Source organism: Oxyura jamaicensis, chromosome 24 (assembly GCF_011077185.1).
Source record: "Oxyura jamaicensis isolate SHBP4307 breed ruddy duck chromosome 24, BPBGC_Ojam_1.0, whole genome shotgun sequence".
In the NCBI taxonomy this organism is placed as follows: domain Eukaryota; kingdom Metazoa; phylum Chordata; class Aves; order Anseriformes; family Anatidae; genus Oxyura; species Oxyura jamaicensis.
This window is the reverse complement of record NC_048916.1, coordinates 90,869-107,465: the sequence shown is the minus strand read 5'-3', so window position 1 is coordinate 107,465 and position 16,597 is coordinate 90,869. Positions and strand designations below refer to the sequence as shown.

The following is a 16,597-nucleotide window of genomic DNA, read 5'->3' as shown; positions in this document are numbered from 1 at the left end:
TCTCCTGGAGCATTGAGCGATGGAAAAACGTGGGGAGGCTTTTGGGGGAGAAATAAGGGTTCTACCACCCATTAGGGCCAGGACCAGCAGCGAAGCCTCTCCCGGTGCTGTCCCAGCAGAGGGCATCCAGCAGCTGGGATCAGCGGCCTGCAGCCCCCCTCCTGTCCCTTCCCCGCTCTTCCTGCTCCTCTTGCCAAGATCTGTTCCGCCGGCCCGGGGTGGATCCCCCAGTAGTCCCCAAAGCTTCGCCTGTCCCCAGGGCTGCGTCCTGCCGTGCTCGAGGCTGGTTTTGCTGCTGAAGGGATCCGCCAGTGTCCTTTGTCAGCTGGGGCCCGCCAAGCTCCTCGCCTCCTGGGTACCCGCAGTCCTCGCTCTGGGAGGATGCGCCGCGTCCCCCCGCCCTGCAAGTCACCCCCTCGAGGCCCCCCCAAATCCCTCTGGGACCTTGCCTCTGCTCCAGGCCCCATCCCTGCTCCTCACCCCAGCTGCAGGCAGGCCGAGGCCACGCAGCTCGGGTGCTCGCAGCGAGTTGGGGCCGCTTCCAGCCGGAAGGCTCAAAACGTCCCTGTTTTGTCTTTTTGGTTTGGTTCTGGGCTACGCTTTTTAGTGCTTTTTGAGGATTAATGCGTCTGCTCAGGGGCTGTTGGGAGGAGGAAGAGCCCCGTGGGGCTCTGGGGTCCCCAGGGGAGCAGCAGCACAACCCCTGGGGAGGTGACAGGCTCCCCTCCCCACGCAATAATATCCTAATTAATTATTAATAGCCCTACTAATTAACAACCGTGATTGGCTGGAATGGGGGGGGGGTGGTTTGGACCCCCGGGGTGTGGGTGGGGAGAAGAGCCCCGCCCCCACCACCAAACCCCGCCCCCCGCTAAGCCCCGCCCCCACCTGCGGGGCGGCCCCACCTGTGCCCCGCCCCCTCCCCCCGCCCCAGACCCTCTCCCCCCCTCGGCCCCCCCGCCCCGGCGCGGCCCCGGCACCTGCTGCGGCTCCGGCTCCGGCCATGGGCGCGCTGCCGCCGGGCGCGCTGGCGCTGGCTGCGCTGCTGGGTGAGAGCCGCGGCACCGGGCGGGGAGCTGGGGGGGGCACCCGGCAGGGCTCCCGGGGGCTGGGGACGCCGGGGAGGGGGACTGCCGGTAGGACCGATGGGAAGCGGGGGGCAGCGGGCACGGAGCGGGGGTACCGGGGGGCACCGGGCAGGGCGCGGGGGTACCGGGGGGCACCGGGCAGGGCGCGGGGCAGCCGGGGATGCCACCGGGAGGAGCCGGGGGACAGCCGGCAAAAGGCGCGGGAAGCAGCCGGTGGGACCTGCGGGGCGGGAGGGAACCGGGGACCGACGGGGGGAGCCCCAGGGGCACCCCCCGGCTCCTCTCCGTGTTCGCGATCCCCTGCCAGAGGCAGCTGCCGCTCTTTGGGTGCTCCGAGAGGGAAAAGAAAACGGGGCCGCGGAGTTACCCCGGGGCGGTGCAGAACCCCGCTGCACCCCCGGGGACGGAGCGGCACCGCCAAAGCCCCGGACCCGAATCAACCCGACGGGACCAGGGCGCGGGGATGTGGATGTGCTCCTGGCCCGACTCCCCTTCCCCGCTGACAGCTTGCTGTCCTGCACAGCGCTGAGCAGAAAAAATCAATTTATTTTTTTCCCATGATAAAACCTGCCGCCTCCTCCCCTGTTTACCGAAGCCTACAAGCTGGCCTGGCCATGCTAAGTGGAGAGGGTCTCAACCCTCCCTGTCTACGGGCTTTTTTCTTTCTTCCCTCACACCCCCATCCATTTCCATCCCTTTTGTGATCTTAAGGGAAAGGTTGGAAGTGCTGGGTGTGCTTGAAAGGGAAACAGCCCTTCGAGTTGCTGGCAAAGGAAATGGCCCCCAAAACAATGGCAATGGCGAGGCGTGCTTGGGTGGCATTTCCTCCATGGCGGGACACTGTCTAGGGGTCCCCAGTCCCAGGAGACAGCTGTTTTTTTTTTTTTTTTTTCCCTTTTATTTTTATTTTTTCCTCTAAAAAGCCATTAAAGGGTGCTGGGATGAGCTGCTGTGTTGTCTGCAATGCAAATTTGCATAGGGTCCTGCCAGGTTGCCTGGGCAAAGTCGTGCCGAAGTCTTGGGACATGATGCTACAGGACCCAAATTACCCCATAGCACAGAAATGTGGTGAAAAGATGTTTGGGCACCAAATTGGTGGGTTCAGATGCTTTCAAACATCCCATCCTACTCTATGCGGTCCACATGGGATCATAGCAAAACTAATGATGGGAGAAAGATGGGAAAGAACAAAGAAAAACGGGGATGGTGCTTGGTGGCCCCATTCCTTCTTCCTTGTCCCCGTGTTGCTGGCCCAGCAGTGAAATTTGGGGCTGGGCATAGCGGGGGTTAAAGCTGGCTGCCCGTGTCTATCTATAGCAAAGTCACATTTTTTTCCTGATTTTGGCTCTCCAGAGGATACGGCACTTTCTGCCCCTGGGTCGTGAGAAAAGCCGCTGTGGATTTTCCCAACGGGCGCCGTTCCGCGGACCAGCAGCTCCTATCTGCCCATTTATAAATAGTCCAGAGCTGAGGGAGGGAAGAAAACCCCACGGCCGGGTGGGTGCAGGCTCGTTTCCTTGAAGGGCCACGCAAGGCGGTCTCTTGACCTTTCTCCAAGGCTCTTAGGGGCCGTTTTTCCAGTCAGATTCCTGCTCGGCCATCGTTTCCGCTCTGGAGAAGCACGAGCCGAGCATATTAAACCCAAGCCGTCGTCTCTCGGTTTAATTTCTGTCTCGGTTTCACATGGCCAGATCGCCTTAATCCTATAGAGTGAGGGCATCAAACGCAATCCGTCTTCAGCCCATTAATTCCCAAGTGGTTAATGGCTTATAGGGTCCGGCTGCGTGCTGCGGTTTTGGGGAGGATGCTTTTTGCAAGAAGATTCGGGAGGGAGGGCGGGGGTGCGTTTTAATGTAGGAGACAGCATTTTGGGCTGAAATGGTAGGATTTAGCCAGTGGGGCGGGGGGGTGGGGGGGAGGGCAGCTCGGTGTTTCATACAGGTGCTGCAGTTTGTCAATGAGGTTGTGCAATCTCTGCTAGAGGTGTGCAGGGATTTAAAGGCTTTTACTGAAGGAAAAAAACTGGCAGATGGGCTCAAGCAGAGGGAAGCCCTCCCCAGGCAGGTGCTTAGCTCAAGGCAGTTGGATAAAAACCTGAGTTTTTCATCCCAAACAGCAGCCGGATGGCCCCCAGGGATGGCAGCAGGCGAGTGCCCCAGGCACCCATGCCAATATGCATATGCACACCCCGAGCAGCTTAATTTTTTCTATCTGTTTAAAGCATTAGAGGATTTGCAGCAGCGAGGTGGCTAAATCTGGAGCTGATGCCAGCGGCAGCACCCGTGCGCCAAAGGGTTTGGTCCTGGTCCCCAGGGAGCTGACCCCTGGTGCTGCATCCCCGGCCTGAGCTCAAGCACCTGCTCTTCCAGCACTTTTTGTGCTGGGCAATTCCTCCCGCATGAGGGGCTGTGGGTCAGTTCTCCAAGAAAAAAAGAAAAAAAAAAAAAAAGAAAAAGAAAAATTAAAAAAAAAAAAAAAAGGAAAAGGTGATTTTGGAAGCAGGCATCCTCCAGAAAGACAACGTTTGTGCTTTGATGATAGCGTCGCTTCTCCCCAGCATGCTGGGGGTGATGATGGTGCTGCGATCTCAGATCTCCATCGCTGAAGGATGACAGAGCAATGCTGCGGCCACAGATCGCTATCGAATTGGTTGTCACTAGGTTTCAGTGTTAATGCATGCTTGTAACAGCAAAGGGAGCTTGGTCTGGAGTAAGCGCCAGTGGATTTGCTGTGTTTTAGACATTTCTGCGTATATGGGTACTAACTGGCAACAGGGAGGGATAGAACCACTGGAGAAAGGTGTCTGCTGAGCTTTGCCGCTGATTCCCAATGGGACTGGGAAAACATGGCTTGGGCTGGCTACACTGGGACAACTTCAGGCTGGTCCTGCAGCCCGCTTTTGAAATAACAACTTGATGACATAGGAGCTCAGTGCAGAAGTGTTTGCTCATGGCCATGGTAACCCTGTGAGTAATGATATATGTATTTGTTGCTGTCTCTGATCTTGGAAAGATTTCAGGGCTTTATCTTGAGGCAAAATTGATGGGAAGCCTGTGGCTGGTGCCAAGAGCATCTTGCTCTTCACTCCCTCTTGAGCCAGTGCTGGTGCCTGGCTGCTGCTCAGCCCCAAGAACTTGGCTTTCTACCTTAACTTTGCCTGTCGTACATGGCTTTCGCTGTGCTTTATCTGGGCCATAAAGATGCTGATGGGCTGAAAATCCCGAATTTTCATGGGGTGAAGAGTGCAGATGTTGGAGGTGATTGGTTTCCAAATCACTGCTTTTCACTCCCAACCTGCTCTGACCCTTCGGCTTCCCATTTCCGAACTTAAATCAAATATGAGAAACCACTTGTGTGATTTGGGCTCATCGGAGCAGTTAATGAACCATCCTCTGTATTTTATTTTAACTTCTTTTAATTTAATTTAATTTTTTATTTTTGTGAAGCTACTTGCATTTGAGTGACCTGCACTGCTGTCTCCACCATGTTTTCCCCCCTGGGTAGGACTTAAGGTTTTATGTTCTTAGGTTGGGTTTAGCTATTTTTAAGTGCTGAGGTGTCCGCCCTCACCCAGCCAGGGTTGATTTCTCCTGCTTTTCCTTGGCCAAACCGGCCCAAGGAGAGGACCGGTGTGTGTGTGTGTGTCTGTGTGTGTGTTAGGACTTTGAATCTGCGGGGGGAGCCTGTGTTATCAGCTGGCGCAGGGCTTCCTGCCTGGGGCCGAAAGGCACCGTCGGGAAGCTGTGCTGAAGCCTTGCTGGGGGAAGAGCGGATGCATGCAGGAGACTAAAAATACCCCCAGGCGCCTTGTTTTCATCTTCCTGCCCTGGAAAAAAAAAAAAAAAATCCTGGAGAAGTTTGTGTGCGTGTTGGGGTGGGGGTGGGGTGGGGGGAGGGAGAGAAAAGGGGGCTGTGAGAGCGGGGGCTGTTCTTGGGTGTGAGTTAATTTGAGGGTTAAACCCATCCAGGCTGTGCACTGATGCCCAAATCCCCCTGTTAGCTCCTTTTCCCCTTTGTGCTGCAAAATTTGCCCCAAATCCACCCCCCCCCGGGGCTGTGATGCCTGGTTGTGATGGAGCAGCAAAGCCCCTCACCCCCCCATGTTTTTGGGGTGAGGACAGTGGGATGGGGACAGCCATCGACGTGGGGATGGGGCAGCTGTGCTGGGATCACCCATGGCATTTAATTCTCAGCCCTCGAGGGAACCCGATGCAAACCCTTTCCGGGCACCCGACCTCGCCTGAGCAGATTATTTTCCAGCTGATCCTTTTCAGAGCAAAGCTGGGAAATAATCCCACCCCCCGCAAGCCAGGCACCCCCCCTCCCTGACCTGTGTCACCCACTCTGATGCCCCCTTGCTCCTGACTTTATTTTTGAATTGACGCCGGGGGGTACACTTTGATGGGGACATGGACACCCTCAGAGCCCTGTGGGATGATGCTGGGGGGGGGGGGGGGGCTCCCCAGCGGCCACACGGCAGTCATCCTGGTTTAGAACTTGTGGGGGTGGCAAAGGACCTGGGGGGGTGCAAAATGATGTGGGGGTGCTGGCTGGGTGCCTGCACTGAAGCAGGTGCTATATGGGTGTCCCCCATAAAAAAATGAAATCGCCCAGGGGCAGGAGGTAGCTCCAGCCTCAGGGCTGTATGGCATCCTGTGGGCTCCTCCAAAAGCATTTGGGGAGCTTGGGGATTTATCCCTGATGCACCCTGTAGCCTGGGGCAGAGGCTTTCCCATGCTTGTTTAGTGGGAGGAAGTGGCCGTGGGAGGGGAAGGCTTTGTCCTGCATCCTCCGGCTGGCCGGAAAGCCCTTCCCATGGCAGGGAAGGAGGAAAAATTTCCTTCTGGCCCAGCCTCCAGGCGATAACATGCTTTTTCTTTTCTTTTCTTTGGAACAGGGTGTTTTTCTAACAATTGGTGGGGTTATATTTTTTTTTCTTTTTTTTTTTTTTTTTTTTTTTTTTTGTAAAAATGGCACCTGGGGTTGAGTCACGTCCCGTTTTCCTGCTGGGCAGGTGTCTGCTCAGCTGTGCTGGAGGTGCACGTGGGGACAGGCTCCATCTTCTCCGTGGAGGGACAGGGAGTGGTGCTGCCTGCCTGGTACACCAGCCGCTCACAGAAAAAGCCCTATGTCACCTGGCTGCTGGATAAGGCTGATGCTGACCCCTTCCAGGTGACTGGGGGGGCACAGAGTGGGGAGGTGCCTGTGGTGCCTTCAACATGGGGGATGCTCATGTTGCCCACGCTGCAGGGGGGTGCCCACGGTGGGGAGGTGCCCACAATGGAGAGATGTCCATGGTACCCATGATGGTCATGGAGCCCACTGGGAGGGATGCCCATGCTGGGGGGTTGCCCATGATGGAGAGATGCTTGGGGTGCCCATGATGGGGAGGTTCCTATGGTGGGAGGATGCTCCTGATGCCCAAAATGGGGAGGTGCCTATGGTGGTAGGGTGCTCATGGTGTCCATGGTGGGGATGTGCCCTTGGTTCCCATGCTGTGGATGCTCAGGGTGGGTGAGGATGGAGGTAGCTTACGTGACTGCTGTTGCTCCCCAAAATGTGGGGTTTGGAGGGGTTTCCCCTCCTGCAGTGCCATCCAGACATGTCCAAGCAGGTGTTTTCTCTGCACAGATCCTGACATACCTGGATGGGGTGGTGAAGGTGGAGGAGACAGAGCTGAAGCCCCGCGTGGGGTTCCTGTACCCTGTCCTCACCCACAACATCTCAGTTTTCATCAACGCCACACGGGAGCGTGACTCGGGCCAGTACATGTGCACTGTCAACGTGGTGGATGATGCCACCAGCACGGGCAAGAACGTGGCCGTCATCAACCTCACAGTGCTGGGTAAGGGCCTGCAGGGCACCCCAGTCCCCTGTGCCCCCTCGTCTACCCGGGGCCGGGACTAACGGTGGTGCCTGCAGTGCCGCCTGCCCCCCCTGCCTGCCGGCTGCGGGGCAGCCCCGTGGTGGGGGCCAACGTGACGCTGAGCTGTGCCTCCGAGAAGGGCAAGCCCTCACCCGCCTACCAGTGGCAGCGCACGGCGCCCACCCTGCAGGTCTTCTTCCCCCCTGCCCAGGGTAAGGTGGGGCTGGGGGGTGGGGGGAAGTCCTGGGAGGCTTTGGAGGGGGGGAGAGGTGGAGGGCAGGGGTTGTCCCCTGAGCTCTGCCTGCTCCCAGCCTTGCTGTGCAAAGGGGGGAGGAGGGCGAGCGTCCCCTTAACCTTGCCCCCTGCTATCCCTGCCGTACCGAGGTGAGTGTGGGGCAGGGGGGTAGCCATGGTGCCGCACCCCAATTCCTCCCCTGCAGACCGGGCTAGGGGCACCCTCAAGCTGACGAACCTCTCGCTGGACATGTCGGGCCTCTACGTGTGTGTGGCTGAGAACCAAGCGGGGTCGGCTGAGTGCAGCATCATCCTGGAGGTGCACTCAAGTGAGTACGTGTCCGCAGGGCTGGGGAGTGGAGGCACAGTCCTCGCAGTGAGATGAGGGAGAGGCAAAACTGCCCCTGCCACCTCTCTCCCTGCAGCCAGTGAGGGGGCTATCATCGCCGGTGCCGTGCTGGGTTCCCTGGGTGCTCTAGCTACTGTCGCCTTCTTTGCCCGCCGCCTTGTTGGCTACCGGAGGAAGAAACGTGACGGCCAGGAAGAGGCAGCCAACGAGATCAAGTGAGGGCAGCTCCCCCCCCCCCCCCCTCCCCCATGACAACAAGTTATTGCTATATCTTGGAATTAATGAGGGGAGGAGATTTCTGGTCATCATTAGATTTCAGAGTTAACGAGGATATTTTCCACCTCTGTTCACCCTTCCTACTGGCTGAATCCCTCTTTCTGTCCCCTACGTGGGGGGGCTCCTGCAGCTCATCAGGGCTGAGCTCTTCTGTTGCTTTGGGGGCTGGGGGGGGGTGTCAGCCAAAAATACAGGTGATTTTGAGAGCGCATGGTGCGGAGCAGCCAGATTTCCAGCAGGTGTTGCCATTCTCTCCCCGTCCACAGGGAAGACGCCGTGGCCCCCAAAACCCCCTCCTGGACGCGGACCCCCCCAGCAGACGCCATCTCCAAGACCAGCACCTTGTCTTCCATTGCGGGTGCCCGGGACAGACCCTACGGGGCCTCACCCCCCTCCGACACTGCCTCTGTCCTCACAGCTGCCAGCAGCTACCGGGGACCCCCCCAGGCTGGGGTACGCCATCCCCCCAACAACGGGGCCCCCTGGCACCCCCCGCAACCCCCTGCCCACCCGGGGGGGCTGCCCCCCTCCAGCCTGGCACGGGCAGGCGCCATCCCTGTCATGGTGCCAGCACAGAGCCGGGCTGGCTCCTTGGTGTGACCCCCCGAATAATGGGATGTCCCGCTCTGACATCTCACCCTGCCCACTTTTGGGGGCTTTTTTCTACTTTTTTTTTTTTTTTTGAAAAGACACCTGGAGCAGCTGGACTTGTCCTGCGGTTGTTTAATGGGTGTGGGAGGTGCCCGCGCTCCGGGTTTTGGTGGCCCGAGACTCCCCGCCGATGCCAGCACCCCGAAACAGCCCCAACTGGAGGAGGGGTCCTCTTTTTTTTTTTTTTTTTCCTTTTTTTTTTTTTCTTTTATGTGTCAGTGGAAATGGGGCATTTTTCATAAACGAACATTAAAAGTGTTGGGGGGGGGTTGGAGGTGGCCATGGGGGGAGGTGGGAGGAGCAATTTTTTTATTTTTTATTTTTTAATTAAAATGCTTTGGGGCTGATTTTGTGGGATTCGGTGGGTTGTTGGCCCCACGTCCCTCAGGGTGAAGCCGCAATGAGTGTGCGATGTCACGTGCCTGTGTAATGTCACACCGGGCAGCCAGGGCCTTCAGGGTCATGCTGACGGTGTGTGTTAGTGCACCACTTGACCCACCGTCCCTCGCTGTGATGTCACAGCTTGCCATATCTGCATCACACCTGCTGTGGCCGGTGGTGTGATGTCATGGGGGGCATGTGGCATCAGAGCATTCAACTCTTGCCTGTGTGACTTCAGGCTGGCTATCAGGGGTCCATCAGTGATGTCACACATGCCTACATGATGTTACACCCACCATCATACATCCAGTTGTGATGGCAGACACACCTGTATGATGTCACTCCAGCCACCACGTCCTGTGGTGATGTCACACCGCCCACTGAGGGCTGCAGAGTACCACCAGAGCTAGCTCCCGTCCCCCAGGGGTGCCATGCACACTTGTGTGACATCATGCCAGCCATCACATGTCCACCAGTGATGTCGTACGTGCCTGTATGATGTCACACATTGGGTGCTTGCCAGTGACATCACGCATGCAGGCATGACATCACACCAGACATCGCGGTTCCACCGGTTACCCCACCCCACCCACCCGTGGCTGTCGCAGCTCCACCAGCATGACCTCACTCCCCCGTCGGGTGATGTCTCTCCCAGCGCCGTGATGTCCCCATGGTGGCAAGGACAGCCCGGCCTCCGGCAGGGACCTTTATTGGGGCGGGGGCGAGGGGGGGCCCGGCTGCGGGGGCCCAGGGGATGCATGCGGGGTCAGGGCAAAGCGGGGGCTCCTGCGCCTTGGCGACTGAGGGGGCTCGGCAGGGCAGCTCCGGTGGGCCCTGCAAGCAAGAAGAGAGCAGAGCAGTCAGACTGCATGCACGGCTCTGCCTGCACCTGCACCCTGCACCTGCACCTGCACCTGCACCCTGCTCAAGCCCTGCTCCTGCACCCAGCTGCTGCATCCTGCACCTCCTCCATGCCCTGCCTGCACCCTGTCCTTGCAACTTCTCCCTGTCTTCCACTGCCCCTGCTCCTGCCTGTCCCCTGCCTGTCCCCTGCCTGTCCCCTGCCCTGTCCAGGCAGCTGGGGCACTGGGGTGACCTTTGGGTTTGAGGGGCAGAGACACTCAGCCTGGGCACTTCTTTTCCAAGGACCTCAGAGGGGAGTGGGAGCTGAACCCAGCTCACTGTGGGCTGGAGCCGACGCAGGAAGAGACCCTACTCAGGCGACCCAGAGAGGCAGCCCTAATGAGCCTTGTGGCCTTAAAGAGTTTTGCAGCACCAAAAATTGGCAGCTGCATCCCTGCTGCACCCTCACTGAATTCTCACTGCAGTTCCAGTGCATCCCCAGCACATGCCCATCGCATCCCAAGTCCATGCCCCACTGCGCTGTCATTGAATTCCAATTGCATCCCTGCTACAGCTCCACTGCATCCCAGCTGCAGCTGTGCTCCAGTGCCCTGCACGGAGCTGGGGCAGCAGCAGAACGGCACAGCTGCCAACCCCAAAGCAGTGTCCGGAGGTTGGGACTGTTCCCTGCACCACTGGCACCCCCAGCACCCCCAGGCCCACAGCTCTGGTGCCGTGGGCGCTTTTAAATTTCCCTTTTCCTGCCAGGAGACTGTGACACAGGCTTTTAAAAATAGCATGTGCTGAGGCGAGGCGTTTGGGGTGGTGTTGCTAAGGGAGAAATTCAATTCAAATCTAGGGCTTTGCCTTCCCCGCCGTTCCTATGCTAACTACTACGGCGCGCCCGCAAAATTAGGGCAAGGCAGGGCTGCCTGAACGCCTCCTGCTTGCTTTTTGACTCCTGGAATAAGAAAATCCCTTCTCCAGCCCAAGTGGCCCCATCAGGAGCTGGGATGGGGAAGGCTACTTGAAGAATCCCTGCTTTAAGAGAAAGGGACATTAGGGGTACCTAGTCACCATTGCGGAGGTCGCCGCCGCGGGTGCTGTTGGCGCACTCAGCATCCTTGGTTTTCCGGTCCATCTCCCCCCCCTTGATCTTCTTGCGGGTCATGTGGCCACGAAAGCTGGCCTGGATCTTGGCCGCCGCCGCGTTGGCGTCGGGGTCGTCCAGGGGGATGTCCAGGATGTCCTCGTCCAGCTTTGTGCAGGCTCCCTCCTGCTGGCAGTGAGGGGGCAGTTACAGGGTGGGGGACCCTGCTTTGCCCCATGCCAGGAGCTCCTAAACCTGGTCTTTTGCTAAAAAAAATCAAGGTCCTCAGGGGATTCATGGTGCATGCAAGCAACGGAGCATGGTTACAGTGTCCAAAAGATGCTTTAACCCTGCTCTTTCCCATCACCACCCTCCAAATACCACCCTGCTGCAAACACTATCCAGACCCACTGTGCTGCCAGGGCCAGATTCTGGTCCCCTGAGTGCTTGAGGGGCCATCCAGGGGAACAGAGGGAGGTTTTAGGGGTCATCACTTTCACCCTGCTTTGCTCCCACTGACTGCCCAAGTCTTTTTAACCAAAAGTGCTGCAAAATGCAGAAAATCAATGGGAAAATTGGGAAGGAGAGGTGGTGGGGAAATAATTACATTTACACCCTGCTGAAAATGCACAACTTGTGCCTTGCATCCTGACCCCAAAGCATGCCTCCTTGTGCAATGGCCCCCATATAACGCCCTGCAGCCCAGTCCCCTCCTGCCACTGCATTTGGAGTGGTCGAACCCCATTAAAGTTATCACTGCTGACAGGCAAAAAACTGGGAAAAATAAAAATAATAATAATAATTAAAAAAAAAAAAACAACAACAAAAAAATGGAACCAGAGGGAGCTGTCACTGGGCACAACACTGCCACTGCATCCTTCATATCACCACCCCCTGTTTGCTTTAAAGCATTTTTGAAGAGTGTTTTGGGTTCTTTGCAAGCTGCATGTTTGGGCTGGGGGGGGGATGGCAGCCATGGCTCATCCCGCCCACGAGAGAAAGCACCCAGGACTGATTCATGCAAAAGCGTGCGCCCTGGCCGTGTGTGTGTGTGCCTTTTCTCACAAGGGCTCTGTGGGAGCACTGGGGATGCATGGGACACTAAAGCCCTGCGCTGCCTTAGAGGTGACACGATGTCACTGCAAAGTGGCACAGGAGGCGCCGAGGTTTGTTGAACTGATGGAAAGGGGGACAGGAGCTTAAGTGGCAGGTCCAGGGTGGAAATGCGATAGTCAGGGTGGAAATGTTATAGGCAGGGGGGAAATCCTATACCCACTGGGGAAATCCTATATCTGGGGTGGGGGTGGGGTGGGGGATTTTTATATCCACAGGGAAATCTTATATCCAGGGTGGGCTTTGTCAGGGGAAATCCCATATCCAGGGTGGGCTTTGCCACCCCAGGTGCAGGCAGAAGTGCTGTAATGCCGGATGGGGCAGGAGGGTTAAAAGAAAAAAAAAAAAAAGAGAGAGAGAGAGAGAAAAGGGGGAAAAGGCAGGATTTTTTTTTTAAAAAAAAGGGGGGGGGTATGAAAAGGGGAAAAACCATATGCTCATTCTGCTGGATCCACTCTCTGAGCTGTTTGGTGGCTGGGTGGCAGTGGGGGCTCACCCCAGGGTGAGGCTGGAGGGTGCAGCGCTGTGATCCCCTCTGTGAGCGGGAGGAAGCACCAGCTTCTCCCTTGGCTGTAAGAAACCTCCACTGCCTCCTGGAGAGGCTTTTGGGGGGATGTAATGCTGGAGAAGAGCAGAAAGAGGGGTCTGCCTGCTGGGTCTGGGGAAAGGGGGGAGTTTCCTGCCCTGCCCCATTGGGATGCCGTGCAAAACTGGCTGGAAAAGGGATATTTGGGGTGCTTTCCTCTGAGCCCCGGCAGCACCCGTGGGAGCAGCAGGGATCTTGGGGTGCAAGGCTTTGCAGCAAATCTTGGGGAGGGAATGGAGTTGGTTTGGCTCCTGGGTGCTGCACCCACACTCCTGCAGCATCGCCCCCCACAACAGCACAACCTCCCCCACCCCACATCCCTGCCACCATGCCCTGCACAAAAACAGGAGAAAAAAAAAAAAAAAAAAAAAAAGTAATTAAAACCAGAAAGCCGGAGGGCACGAGGTACATACGTTGCAGCAGTCCATGGTGGTGAGGGGCTCACGCAGGGGCTCGCTCTCCCGACGCAGGTGGCAAGTTGAGCGAAGCTGCTTGCCTACGTAATGCGCTTCCTCGGGGCGAGCCTATCAGCCCACCTCCCCGCCAGCACTGCTGCTCCTGCCAGGCTTGGGCTTTAGTTTTTTAATTTTTTTCCCCCTTCTCTCTCTCTCTCTCCTCTCTCTCTCTGCCTCCTCCAATTTCTCTTGCAGCAACTCCCCTCGCCTCCAACTCCCTCCTAATGCTTAAAGGAGCCGTCAGCCTGTGCTGGGGCTTCATGAAATATAAATCCAGCAGCACATAGGATGCTATCAAATATTTAATGGGACGGGCTCTGTGCCTGTGGCATGGAGCTTTGGGGCTTGTAATAGGGCAGGGGGCTGTGCTTTGTGCTCAGCGGGGCTGATTTAATAGGGTTGTGTCTGAATTTGCGGTGATTTGGGGAAGGGGTGGCACTGGGGTCATGCACACATGGATGAACTTGCAGCAAGTGGGGCTGATGCGACTGTTTGGGGGTGATACTTAGCTCCCACAATGGGGACTTTGCCCCTAGGTTTGCTTTTGTGGGAGCAGAGGGAAACCTTCCCACACCAGCTCTGACCTACTTAGAGCTCAAACCCGAAGGAGGGCCAAGGATGAAGATGGTGAGGCTGGGTAGGCACGCGGGGCATGCCTGCAGCAGCATCTGCTCCCCAAGTTTGGGATGTTTTCTATCAAAACGTCTGAGCCCAGCCACTTTCCCAGCCCCCTGGGGAAGTGTGCAGACCCCTCAGACCACACTGAGATGGGGGGCTCACAGGGCACCGCAGGGGGTGCAGCCCGGAGCCCCCTGCTGATGCCAACCTCACACGCCTCAAATCCATTTTGGGGTTGCTAAGCAACCACACGACTCGCCTGTGGGCTCCATGCACTGGTGCTCGCTCCAACCAGCCCCCAAAACACGCTGAGCCCCCCCTCCACACTGCCGCATGGACAGGGACCCCCGGGCAGGCTGGCTTGTGGGGCTGCACCTGCTGTCCCCCGCTACCAGCTCGGGGGTCTGGTGGCACCGACCTGCCTCTTTGATGGCATCACCAGTACCCCTGTTCACTGTCAGGGTCATCATTCCTGACCTGTTGTCATCACCGTCCCCATTCCAGTCACTGTCACAGTCCCCATTGCTGCTGCTGCCACCATCCCCATCTCCGTTGCTGTCCCCATCCCCTTCCTGTATCCCTGTCTTTATCACTACCACTGATCCCATCCCCCTCATCATTCCCACCCATGTCCCCATTCCCACCCCTGTCCCCATTCCCCACCCCCGCCATCATTCCCCTCATAATCCCCAGCTATGTCCCCGTCCCCAACCTTAACACCATCAGCTGTCCCCATCAGCTTCATCCCTGTCCCCATCCCCATCCCCATCCTCATTTCCCTCATTGTCTTTGTCCCTGTCCCCCCCTCCCCGTCCTCACCCCATCCCCATCCCAACATCCCCATCCCACTTCAGGGCCTAAGAGGGGGTGGGAGGGGTCCACAGCTACTGCCCCCCCCAGGCCGCATCAGCCAAGGCAGCACACAGGCGAGCAGGGTGCTGGTCGAGCATCCCTTGAATCTCTGCGAGCCGCTCGCACCCGCTCTCCCTGAGCCAGTTTCGAGTTGCTGCAAATGCCACCTCTTCCCACCAGCGAGTGGAAAAAATAGCTGCGCTCCCAGCACCGATCTGCTCCCAAAAGCCTGCTCCAGCTTCAAGACAAAGGTAGCACTGCTCAGACGGCGCTTTTAGATGGGAAACCAATCCCCCTTCCCTTTTTAGAGCCTCCAGATTGATCGCTGGCTCATGGCTGACTCCTCCAGCAAAGCAAGACGAGGCATTTCTTGGGGAGCTGAGCGAAGCCGGGGTGATCTATGCATCAAGGGGATGGCTCCAGGAAAATCTGTGCTAGTGGAAAGCCCCCTCCCCCAAATGTCTGTGCAAAACGTTGGGAGCATCATCCAAATACATGCAAAACCTGAAAAATTCCAGTCTGGGGGGAGCTTTGTCCCAGGTCCCCCCCAAAGCCCGCTCCATCCGCAGCCCCCCAGTCCTGGCAGAGCCTCTTAGCACCGCGAATCCCGCAGGCTGCGGAGGAGGGATGCAAAATGCCAGAACATTTCTAATCATTAGCAGTGTTTTGAGCCTGAGCCAGCCTGTGCATTTTCCTACCAGGGCTGTTGCTCATGGTGGGGGCCCCTGAAAACCACCCACCCTGGGTGATGCTTTCCAGGCGCCCAGCATCTCCTAAACATGACCCCGGGATGCAGAGGTAAAAACTCATGTCCACGCAGCGCAGGGATGGAGGTGGGTGACCATGCCACACTTGCAGGGGATGGCACGTTCCAACCTGGGGACACGCCAGCACCGGCACCGAGCACTTTGAGGAGCGGCAAGGGGAGCTGCCAGGGCTCTGCCAGGGCTGGCAGTCGGTGAGGCGTTGCGGGGTCACCGTGCAGCAGCTGGCACCGGACCCGCACGGGGTCCCCGCCTGCTGTCCCCATCCCTCCTTCCTGTTTTTCTCAGGCTGCATATGGCAGCTCCCGACGCCAGCTCTGGGGGGTGGCATGGCTTCCCCCTGAGGTGACTGGAGGGGGGTGGGGAAGAAGCTGCAGACCCACCATAAACGAACAGCCCCCCCCCATCACCCCTTTTTCAGGGATTTTGATTTTTGCTGGGGAAGCCTGGGTTTCACTGGTGCTTCCCAAACACATCCGGGAGGAATCATACCGGGTCCCCCCTCAAATCACGGCAGAGCTGGGAAGGTGCCTCAGCACCTCGTCCCCACTCTTGGTGGGGGGGTGGTGGAAGAGGAGCAATGTCACATCCCTCCTTCTCACAGGGACGGTATTAGATTTTGACAACCTCCAGGGATGCAGGGGCCTAAATATAGAGCATTAAATATCATCTCGAGGCGCGCATCTTTATACAGAGATTTTCTCCCTCCTTCGGTCATGGTGGAAGGGCAGGGTGCACTCCAACAAGCTCCTAAATTTGAGCTTTATGTGGAGAGATCTCAGGTGAGAGCTGCTAATAACTGTGGGGATCTTGGGAGAGGATTATTTGCGGCATTTTATTAAGTTCTCATTATGGAAGCGCCCCAGTGGTGGTGTGGGAGATTATTTTCTGCCCCGTGAGACCACCTGGTAGGGAAATTCAGGTTTTCCAGTCGTGGCTCCTCGTTTTGGGTTAGGACGTTTCCAAATGGGGGATGAGGCGATCGCTCGGGCTGGGTCCCGAGGGAGGCGTCCCCGTTACCGGGGGCACTCGGAGCCCGCTCCCGGGCACGCGATGGGGCGCTCCAGGGGGCTCCTCGCCTCCTCGCCCGCTCCCTGCCTCGGCCCCCTCGTCCTCCTCGTGCCCCCCGGCGGCGGAGCTCTGTGAGGGAGAGGCGAAGCCGGAGGCCGGGCTCCCCTCGAAGCCGCTCGGCGGCCGCGGGCCGGTGCCGGAGCCGGGGGCCGCTGTCCCGGCCCTCCCGGAACGGCCCCGAGCGGGCGGCCCCGGGGCTCGAACCCCCGGGAGGGGCGGGAGGAGGCCCCGCCCCGCGCCGCCGCCAGGGGGCGCTGCCCGGCACCGCGCCCCCCTCCTCCCGCCGCGCCCGCGCAGAAGCCGCCCGGGGCCTGACGTGCGCGGCGGCGGCCTGGCCGTGGCGAGCGGGAGGGGCCGGCC

General features: G+C 58.1%; 2 protein-coding genes across 3 annotated transcripts; one reads left to right on the top strand and one right to left on the bottom strand.

The window, feature by feature from the left end:
* The first annotated feature begins 958 nt into the window (after positions 1-958).
* On the top strand, positions 959-8,818 carry ESAM (endothelial cell adhesion molecule). Of its 2 annotated transcripts, none has more exons than XM_035346010.1 (7): positions 959-1,049; positions 6,103-6,260; positions 6,720-6,933; positions 7,011-7,166; positions 7,395-7,517; positions 7,614-7,752; positions 8,080-8,818. In XM_035346010.1, the coding sequence occupies exons 1-7, from the start codon at positions 1,004-1,006 to the stop codon at positions 8,411-8,413; spliced, it is 1,170 nt and encodes a 389-aa protein (XP_035201901.1). In that variant the 5' UTR covers positions 959-1,003; the 3' UTR covers positions 8,414-8,818. The 2 variants fall into 2 exon arrangements, with proteins under 2 accessions (XP_035201901.1, XP_035201902.1); XM_035346011.1 differs by lacking the exon at positions 959-1,049 and adding an exon at positions 3,548-3,797.
* Positions 8,819-9,535: 717 nt separating this feature from the next.
* NRGN (neurogranin) lies at positions 9,536-13,122 on the bottom strand. The gene is made up of 3 exons (XM_035346015.1): positions 12,891-13,122; positions 10,758-10,964; positions 9,536-9,679 (listed from the first exon to the last, which is right to left on the bottom strand). The coding sequence occupies exons 1-2, from the start codon at positions 12,903-12,905 to the stop codon at positions 10,758-10,760; spliced, it is 222 nt and encodes a 73-aa protein (XP_035201906.1). The 5' UTR covers positions 12,906-13,122; the 3' UTR covers positions 9,536-9,679.
* Between the last annotated feature and the right edge of the window lie 3,475 nt (positions 13,123-16,597).